We start from the raw sequence: 8,997 nt of genomic DNA, 5'->3' as shown, positions 1-8,997 counted from the left end.
TCTAAAAGTTCACCATAATGTTTTAATGGGCCTGATAAAACTGTATATGGTTTTACACTAAAATGGCCTACATCAAAGAACAAAAGCATCAGTCTTATTGGGCTTAGGACCGTAACTAGAGAGTTAGTGTAATAATAATATACGAATAATTATTTTAGGTCACCGATGCGAATTTTAAGGGGTATTCGCGTCAATTCAAAAAGACAACAATAATAAAGTAGATACTCATCAGTCTCTTCTTATACAGCTTCTCTCATCTCTTGTTTTCCGCATTTCGAAGCCAATGGCTAAAATGATTCTTCTCCTCCTCATTCTCTTCTTCCTTCACGGCGTTGACTCATCTCCGCCGCACGCTTGCGACGCATCGAATCCCACCACGAAACTCTTTCAGTTCTGCCGCACCGACCTCTCGGTTAACCGGCGAGCTCGCGATATCGTCTCGAGGCTAACAGTAGACGAGAAGATCTCTCAGCTTGTAAACTCAGCTCCAGGGATACCTCGCCTTGGAGTGCCGGCGTACCAATGGTGGTCGGAGGCTTTACACGGCGTAGCTGACGTCGGTCCGACTCCTGGGATCCGGTTTAACGGAACGGTTAAAGCTGCCACTAGCTTTCCTCAAGTCATCCTAACCGCAGCTTCCTTTGACTCTTATCTATGGTTCCGCATTGCTCAAGTACGTTTACTCTCTCTCTCTTGACATTTCAACTATAAAAAGTGTTTTGATTTATTAAATTGTTATTATTTAAATTTATTGAAATAATTTCTGACAGAAAATAACTCATACTATATAATTGAACTTCAGTTCACCTTTTACTATGTCTGAAAAGCTGAAAAGGAAGTAACTGTCTTTGGGTGTTCAAAAAAAAAGAAGAAGTAACTGTCTTTGGATTTTTTGTGTTAATTTATGGAGTAAATTTTATTTTTGGTGGTATGCTTTTTTTTTTTGCTTAAAATTTGGTATTTTTGGTGGTATGTTGCTATCTTAGACATTAATTTCTCTTATTAGTATAAACTAGAAGAATATTAAAATAATAAAGTTTTTGGATAATTGTTGTTCTAGGTAATAGGAAAGGAAGCAAGAGGAGTGTACAACGCAGGGCAAGCGAAAGGGATGACGTTTTGGGCACCGAACATCAACATATTTAGGGATCCACGGTGGGGAAGAGGCCAAGAGACTCCTGGCGAGGATCCGACGGTGACCGGAGCTTACGCGGTGGCTTACGTCAGAGGACTCCAAGGTGATTCTTTCGACGGTAAGAAAACACTCTCTGGTGGTCACCTTCAAGCCTCCGCTTGTTGTAAGCATTTCACGGCTTATGATCTTGACCGTTGGAAAGGTATCACCCGCTACGTTTTCAATGCTCAGGTATATTTTCTCTCTATATTAATCACTGTTTAAAGGTTACTATCTTTTGACTCGTCTTTTTCATTTATTTTAGTCTAATAGTAATCGTAGTACATAATTAGTATATAAAGTTTATATTTCCTTCTAAAGTGGGCATTAAAGTAAAGTCTTTACATAATGATGTTTTTAAGTGGCATCAAAGAGCATATATTATCCCTTGATTGCACTCTTTACGTCTTATCATGAATATGTGCTATTCTTTACGTCTTGTCATGAATATGAATTTGTACTAATATAATCATCATTCAATCAACATGTTGAAATTCTGACGTGTAGACCGGTCGGAATCGAGTCAAATTTTGTTAGGAATTATAGAACAATTAATTTCACAATACTATACTCTTCTCATATTACATTAAATGCACATATTGTATTCAAAATTCCTATTTTATCCATTTTATTAATAAGAAAAAAACTGTTGATTAGTCATGTTACAAAATTTTAAATATTTCCAATGTATGAGACATATACCCTTAATAATATTTTGAGGTTGGATAGGTATAACATCACGATCCTCTTGTTTTGAAAATTGCTAAATACGTCTTATCTTTTTCTTAACTCCATGTTAATTATGTTTATTACTCTATAATTCTCTGATTTAATTACTAATATAAAAAAGGTGAGTTTGGCTGACATGGCGGAGACTTACCAACCACCGTTCAAGAAATGCATAGAAGAAGGCAGAGCCAGTGGCATCATGTGCGCTTATAACCGAGTCAACGGCATTCCCTCTTGCGCTGACCCAAACCTCTTGACTCGAACCGCTCGTGGTCTCTGGCACTTCAATGGGTTAGTGTCTCTCTTCTTATCCATCTCGTTTCTTAACACTATTAAGCCACATTGATAGTAACATGTTATCTATCGTCTCTATATGTTCAGATACATTACTTCAGACTGTGACGCAGTCTCAATCATCTACGACGACCAAGGCTACGCCAAGACCCCTGAAGACGCAGTCGCTGACGTCCTCAAAGCCGGCATGGACGTAAACTGCGGGTCATACTTACAAAACCACACCAAGTCAGCTCTCCAGCAGAAAAAAGTGTCGGAAGCAGACATCAACAGAGCTCTAATCAACTTATTCTCCGTTAGGATCCGTCTCGGTCTCTTTAACGGCGATCCAACAAAACTAACTTACGGAAACATAAGTCCTAACGACGTTTGTTCTCCGTCTCATCAAGCATTAGCACTCGAAGCAGCCCGTAACGGTATCGTCCTTTTAAAAAACCCTCTTAAACTCCTCCCTCTCTCCAAACGCAGCGTTTCGTTAGCTGTGATCGGTCCAAACGCTCACGTGGCTAAAACGCTTCTCGGAAACTACGCTGGCCCGCCATGCAAGAACGTGACGCCTCTAGACGCGATACGCGGTTACGTCAAAAACGCTGTTTACCATAAAGGATGCGACTCCGTGGCTTGCTCTAACGCTGCGGTTGAGCAAGCGGTGGCCATCGCGAGAAGTGCTGAGCGCGTGGTCTTGATCATGGGACTAGACCAGACTCAAGAGAAGGAAGATATGGACCGTGTTGACCTTAGTCTTCCGGGGAAGCAACGTGAGCTTATAACAAGCGTTGCTAAAGCTGCGAAGAAACCAGTGGTTCTTGTCTTGATATGTGGCGGTCCTGTCGATGTCTCGTTTGCTAAGGATAACGACAAGATCGGCAGCATTGTTTGGGCTGGTTATCCTGGCGAAGCTGGAGGGGTTGCTTTTGCTGAAATCTTATTCGGAGATCACAATCCTGGTGAGTCATTCTTCCTCGGAAAATTACATTTTAACCTTTAAACTGATCATTTCCCCCAAAAAAAAACCTTTAAACTGATGTACAGGCAATTTAATACATTGAATTTTAATTTTCTAATTTTAATTATAAAATTATTTTGCTGAATTATAAAAGTTAGATATGTTAAAAAGAAATAAGATAAATTTGTGATTTTAACAAGCATTATTGCTTGATTTAAGAGAGTTAGACCAATTTAGATTGATTTAAACTTATTTAAATTGTTTTAAACAACTTAAATTCATTTGAGTCCCATAATTTTTTTTAATGGCTATAACCGATTTGCTGACTAAGGTGGACGCCTTAGACACCGCCTAGAACGTTGATAAGAAGTTTTTTTGAAAAAAATATTCAAGAATTACAAGTATCACTTTGAAGATCTAAAATGTGATTTTCACATTCTTCTTCTACCGCTAATAGAGAAGATCTGTGTGTGTTCTTACTAGATTTCGATTTTTATGTGTTTGTAGGAGGGAGATTACCTGTGACATGGTATCCTCAAAACTTTGTGGATGTGAAGATGACAGACATGAGGATGAGATCATCATCATCTGGATATCCAGGAAGGACTTACAGATTCTACAAAGGACCTAAAGTGTTTGAGTTTGGACATGGTCTCAGCTACACAACTTACTCTTACAGTTTCAAGTCTCTGACTCAAAACACTCTCTACCTGAACCAGTCCAAACCTCAAACCAACTCAGACTCTCTCCGATACGCTCTGGTCTCAGAAATGGGAAGGGAGAGCTGCGATACAGCCAAGACTAAGGTGAGTGTTATGGTTGAGAATCAAGGAGAGATGGCTGGGAAACATCCCGTGCTGATGTTTATGAGGCACGAGAAGGGAGGAGAAGATGGGACACGAGCTGAGAAACAGCTTGTCGGGTTTCAGAGCGTTGTGTTAAGCAAAGGAGAGAAAGGTGAGGTTGAGTTTGAGATTGGTGTTTGTGAGCATTTGTGCAGAGCTAATGAAATTGGAGTTATGGTTGTTGAAGAAGGAAAGTACTTCTTAACCGTTGGAGATTCAGAGCTCCCTCTTACAGTTAATGTCTGAATCTAAAAAAAACATAATAATATAAGAAAACTTCCTTTTGGATTGGATTTTGGGTGATTTAAAATAACATGTAATGAAACGTGATTTGTGTAATCTAATACATATCTTAAAAACTGTTCTGTTCTCACTACATAGAGAACTCAGAAAGTGAAAGACAAAACAAAAGCACAGAACACATTAGTTAAGGCTCTCATCAAGCTTCTGTCTGTATTGTGCCAATCTCTGAAACAAAGAAGCATTATATCAGCAAACTCATAACAATGGAGATAAATTAACAAGACAAACACTTGGTCAGAGCCGGGCTTGTTGGAAGGCAAATGAAACATATACACATTGATGTAAGTATATTAAAATATAAAATAATGATTTTGTTATTTTAGTTCAAAATATAAATAAATTTAATAAAAAAACTAAAATAAAGAGATACATTTTTATGTTACTGTAATCTATAACTTTTATTTTCTTTTAAAAATAAATAGTTTAAACAAAACTTTTGTTGAAATTTTTTTTAATTTTTTTTTTAATTTTTATAAAAGTTTAATATGTTTTTTTTATTTTTAATAAACCCCCTAAAATTAAAGGACAAGCTCCGCAACTGGTTTGGTTTAGTTTAGTTGTACCTTAGTATAAGCATAGACACCAGCTTCTGTAGGACCAACGGGGCTTCCTCGTCTCATGAACTTCCTGTCTTTGAAGATGTAAAGCAACGGTAAACCAGTAGACAGCTCTAAACTCGTAACCTTCAAAAGAACCAAAAACAAAACTTCAAAACACTTACCAAAAACCAATAAAACAAGACTCATTCTAGTTTGTTTTTGGTTACCTCCTGAGAAGTTAATTTGTCAAGATACATAATGATAGACCTCAACGAGTTCCCATGAGCAGCGATCAACACATTGTTCCCTAACGCAAGCTCTGGTTGAATCTGCATAAAAACGATTACATAAGTAAAAAAAAAACAAAAAACAAAAATGAATATTTTTGAATTCATTACATTGTCTTCAAAGTAAGCCACAGCTCTCTCAGCACACATCTCCAAGCTCTCTCCTTTAGGAGGAGGGATGTGATAACTCCTACGCCACTCATGAACTTGCTGCGTTCCGTATCTCTCAGCTGTTTCCTCCTTATTTAAACCCTGTAACTCTCCATACCTAACTCAAAACCAAACATAAACAAAAATGTCTGAAACTTTGTATTAAAACAAAAACACAAAAATAACTACATCGGGAAAACTTTGCGTTGCTAAACAACTCGGATTCGAACCAGCCCCACAACATTAAACCCATGTGGCCATACGAGTATGGGGCCATTTAAATACCCGTGAGCTGCACCTCCACTTGAAGATTAGTCTGAGCCCTTCTATAAGGCCGAGATAATTAAAAAACACACACACACAAGAGAAGCAGTTGTATTACATTCTCTCATTCAGCTGCCAAGCAGCTACAACAGGGATAGACTGCTTCCTTGTCTCTTCGCTGAAGACATGGCTCCAAGTCTGCGCCTTCTCGCTCTCATCATGCAAGATGATGGGAACCTTCTTGCAGCGGTGCTGAGTCATGGCGAGCATAGCAGTCATCTGAGCACGGATGAGGGAGGAAGTGAAGATCAGATCAACGGGGATGGTGCTAATCCTCTTCCCGGCTTGGATAGCTTCAGCAACGCCTTTCTCGGTTAATGGAACATCAACACAGCCTGTGAAGAGGTTCTTCTCGTTCCATAGCGACTCTCCATGCCTGATTAATATCAGTGATGCTTCATCTGAATTAAAAAAAAAAAACAAAAAATTAATTCAAATTTTAATATGAGGGGGAGAAGACAAAGGAAGAAAGAAGCATTAGTTTAGTTTACTTGATTTTTTCTTGTGAGGGGTTGTCTTGGAAGGAGACAAGAGAGGGTCAAGAACAGGAGTTTGAGATGCAGTTGTTGCTTCGATCTTGAAACAACGGTTTTGTCTGAACTTGATAGGGAGATTGAAAGGCTCCTTTGGGAAGAGAGAAGCTTTGGAATTGGAAGGTGAATGAGGAGAAGCAATAGAGCTGATCAAATGGTGAGATACAACCGTAGCCATTTCCTATAATAATAATAATCAAAAGGGGTATGACTTAGCAGTAATCAATAGTAATACTAAAAAGCTAAGTGATTAAGCTAAAGATCCAAACTTTGATTACTCAAGAAGAGAACTAAATCCCTAATGCATACCCAAAAACGCAAATCACATTGTAGATTTTAGCATTAATAAAATTTTATTGAGTATGAGAGGTCAAATACAGAGACATACCTGTGTGACGATGAAACCGAGGCAGGAGAAGAGCAATGGAACAGAGATGAAGACTACACGTCGATTTGAGTATTAGTACCCAACTAAGCCTCAGACCGAAAAATTGATGCTTTATATATGGATTTTTGATAGAAAATGAAAAAAAAAAATTATTTCTTTCGTTTTGGCCTTTGCGTGAGAGAAATATAAACGAGACAACTGGTTTAAATGGGGGAACACGACTGGAGGGTTGTTGGAAGTTTGTAAAGCAATTAAAGAAAAAAAAATGTAAATCGTCGATTTTGGTAGGGTTTATTTGACTCTCTTTATTGACCTGCGACAGCAACTGGTTTTTGACATTTGGCAATTTTGCTGTTCCTCTGGTTCTGTCTTTCTGGCCCTTTCTTTCTTCACATCTCGTGATTTTTGCTCCCCGGCCATAAGTTAATTTTAGGAGATTCTGTTTTCTTTATTCGAATATTCTACAAACGGGAAATTGCATATAGTTTTCTATTTTATGCAAAGTTTATTGTTAGTAGAAAGTAGAGTTTGGTGATGTATTTTAGCTGGCTTGGGGGTTGGTCAATGTGAAAATCAAAATTTTGCCCAACAACCCTTGGTGTCTTGGTGGGGTTAATAACTGATATCTTTTTGACTTCTTAAAAAAAATTCAAACACAAAGGTTAATAACTAGGCCCATTACAGTCCATTAAGAATTTGGTTGGACACCAAAAATAGTTTGGAGGAGTTTGAGTTTATAGCCTAAAGACTACATCACTGAGTTTTTATTAATATGGGGCTGGTTTGAAACAAGCCCAGTCAGAGATTGATTCACTCATAGTTCAACATGTTATGGTTGAAACACACAAGTCCAGTCAGAGATTGATTCACCCATAGTCATAGCTTTACATGCATGATGTATGAATTGTTCCCCAAAGTTAAAAAAAAAAAAAAAAACTTCAGAAAGTTCATGTTTTGGACCATAGTCTCCGTAAAATCATAAGTTTAACTTTAAGCTGACATATTATTATATCTTAAAGAAACCTTGATTAGAAGAACGAAGAAATCAAATATTAAAGACACTTCCCAAGCAGGTAAGTGTGAACATATTATCAATAAAAGAAGCTTACACAAACATAGTTCCGATCACTGGAGACATCATCATCATCTACGACAAATAAATATTAAAGAAGTACAAATATATTTCTTCCATAACCAAACTCATTAAACCAAATCGAAAACAACAGATCATAATGACACTGATCAAAGATCTTAAATCTCATCTTCATCAACCTGATACTTCTTGATGAGCTCAGAGCAAAACACATCAGAAACATCTTTCTCGAACCCCATGTTGTTAGCATGCCTAATCTGCGACGCAATGCCGTTGTAGTGGTTCAAGATCACACGCGACTGTTCACGCCCCTTAGAGATTTTAGAACAACCCTTGTCTGAGCTTTTGACAAGCATAACATCGCACATCTCGTCCTTGTGGTCCTCGTGGACAACGAACATGTACTTCCCATGCCTGTTTGAAGTAGCTACGTCTGTGTATAACTCTTTCATCGTCTTCCTGTCTCTGCACACAAGCTTCACCGTCGCACCTATATATATAACATTTGTTCATCAGACTTGGATCTCAAGTAACAGATAATATACACACACATATCATGACTTGTATCTCAAGTAACAGACACACACATCAAGACTTGGATCTAGGACATAAGCAGCAGATAGACAGTGAGTGAAGCTCCTAGATCTAACTAGAATCCATCAACACTGCAATTAGATCTAACTAGAATCCATCAACACTGCAATTAGATCTAGGGCATAAGCAGCAGATCCAACACTGTAGCTAGATCTAGGGCATAAGTAGATAAAGATTCCTTGGATCAAAAGTAAGTGAATCTCTCAGATCTAGAAAGAGAGAGAGATGCGTACCGGGGACGGTGTAGGAGGACTCAGCAGTCTCGAAGCCGAACTTGCAAGTGTCACAGTAAGTGATACCTTGAACCACCAACGTGTTCTTACCGATACGTGGCCTAGGCGCCGCCATGGCAATCGCCGGCAAGATACAGAGGACCATCAGCATCACTAGTTTCGCCATTTTTTTTTTCGCAAAGAGAAGACGTTACAGCGAGCGAGAGAGAGAGATGAGAGGAAGGCGTATAGAGATGAGTGAGATTTTAAGACAGCGGATCTAGGGAAAGAAGAAGATGAAAGCGCGTGAGATTTAGTTATGACACTAGGGGTATTATCGTCAATTTTCTGTTGGGATATGTTGACGTGGCGATTTATGATTGGAACGTGTTAAGAAAAGGTGGTGGGTTTGCCGTGATTGCAGCTGGACAGAACTAGTTGCTGTCTGTCTCTGTCGGTGCTAACTTCACATGGGAAGAAAAGCATCAAAAGGTTATTAAAAACATTGGATGGGCCTAAACTAATAAGCAAAAGAAAGTTTATTTAAAAAGAGCCCATTATGCTTCTTTAGATCTCTTTCTGGCCC

General features: G+C 38.4%; 3 protein-coding genes across 3 annotated transcripts; 1 reads left to right on the top strand and 2 right to left on the bottom strand.

The window, feature by feature from the left end:
• The first annotated feature begins 234 nt into the window (after positions 1-234).
• Positions 235-4,349, top strand: LOC106400096 (probable beta-D-xylosidase 7). The gene is made up of 5 exons (XM_013840509.3): positions 235-673; positions 1,061-1,366; positions 2,025-2,194; positions 2,285-3,144; positions 3,651-4,349. Exons 1-5 carry the CDS (start codon positions 284-286, stop codon positions 4,232-4,234), a joined length of 2,310 nt encoding a protein of 769 aa, XP_013695963.2. The 5' UTR covers positions 235-283; the 3' UTR covers positions 4,235-4,349.
• On the bottom strand, positions 4,257-6,837 carry LOC106400108 (2,3-bisphosphoglycerate-dependent phosphoglycerate mutase 2-like). The gene is made up of 7 exons (XM_013840518.3): positions 6,513-6,837; positions 6,083-6,305; positions 5,650-5,992; positions 5,229-5,385; positions 5,058-5,159; positions 4,855-4,974; positions 4,257-4,456 (listed from the first exon to the last, which is right to left on the bottom strand). Exons 2-7 carry the CDS (start codon positions 6,300-6,302, stop codon positions 4,412-4,414), a joined length of 987 nt encoding a protein of 328 aa, XP_013695972.2. The 5' UTR covers positions 6,303-6,305; positions 6,513-6,837; the 3' UTR covers positions 4,257-4,411.
• A 725-nt stretch (positions 6,838-7,562) lies between these two features.
• Positions 7,563-8,874, bottom strand: LOC106400126 (protein DOWNSTREAM OF FLC). The gene is made up of 2 exons (XM_013840534.2): positions 8,433-8,874; positions 7,563-8,095 (listed from the first exon to the last, which is right to left on the bottom strand). The coding sequence occupies exons 1-2, from the start codon at positions 8,596-8,598 to the stop codon at positions 7,764-7,766; spliced, it is 498 nt and encodes a 165-aa protein (XP_013695988.2). The 5' UTR covers positions 8,599-8,874; the 3' UTR covers positions 7,563-7,763.
• Between the last annotated feature and the right edge of the window lie 123 nt (positions 8,875-8,997).

This window comes from Brassica napus, chromosome A7, assembly GCF_020379485.1.
Source record: "Brassica napus cultivar Da-Ae chromosome A7, Da-Ae, whole genome shotgun sequence".
Classification (NCBI taxonomy): domain Eukaryota; kingdom Viridiplantae; phylum Streptophyta; class Magnoliopsida; order Brassicales; family Brassicaceae; genus Brassica; species Brassica napus.
Note: the sequence above shows the minus strand (reverse complement) of the source record. Positions and strands in the feature narration are given on the sequence as shown.

What these genes read in the sequence shown, in the direction of transcription:
- LOC106400108 (XM_013840518.3), bottom strand. Translation starts at nt 6,302, where the DNA reads ATGGCTACGGTTGTATCTCACCATTTGATCAGCTCTATTGCTTCTCCT. An exon ending in TGGCTTACTTTGAAGACAAT is followed by an intron (nt 5,160 to 5,228) that starts GTAATGAATTCA and finishes GTTTTTATGCAG; the next exon opens with ATTCAACCAGAGCTTGCGTT. An exon ending in ACAAATTAACTTCTCAGGAG is followed by an intron (nt 4,975 to 5,057) that starts GTAACCAAAAAC and finishes GTTCTTTTGAAG; the next exon opens with GTTACGAGTTTAGAGCTGTC.
- LOC106400096 (XM_013840509.3), top strand. Translation starts at nt 284, where the DNA reads ATGGCTAAAATGATTCTTCTCCTCCTCATTCTCTTCTTCCTTCACGGC. An exon ending in GGTCTCTGGCACTTCAATGG is followed by an intron (nt 2,195 to 2,284) that starts GTTAGTGTCTCT and finishes CTATATGTTCAG; the next exon opens with ATACATTACTTCAGACTGTG. An exon ending in ATTCGGAGATCACAATCCTG is followed by an intron (nt 3,145 to 3,650) that starts GTGAGTCATTCT and finishes ATGTGTTTGTAG; the next exon opens with GAGGGAGATTACCTGTGACA.
- LOC106400126 (XM_013840534.2), bottom strand. Translation starts at nt 8,598, where the DNA reads ATGGCGAAACTAGTGATGCTGATGGTCCTCTGTATCTTGCCGGCGATT. An exon ending in GTCCTCCTACACCGTCCCCG is followed by an intron (nt 8,096 to 8,432) that starts GTACGCATCTCT and finishes TTATATATATAG; the next exon opens with GTGCGACGGTGAAGCTTGTG.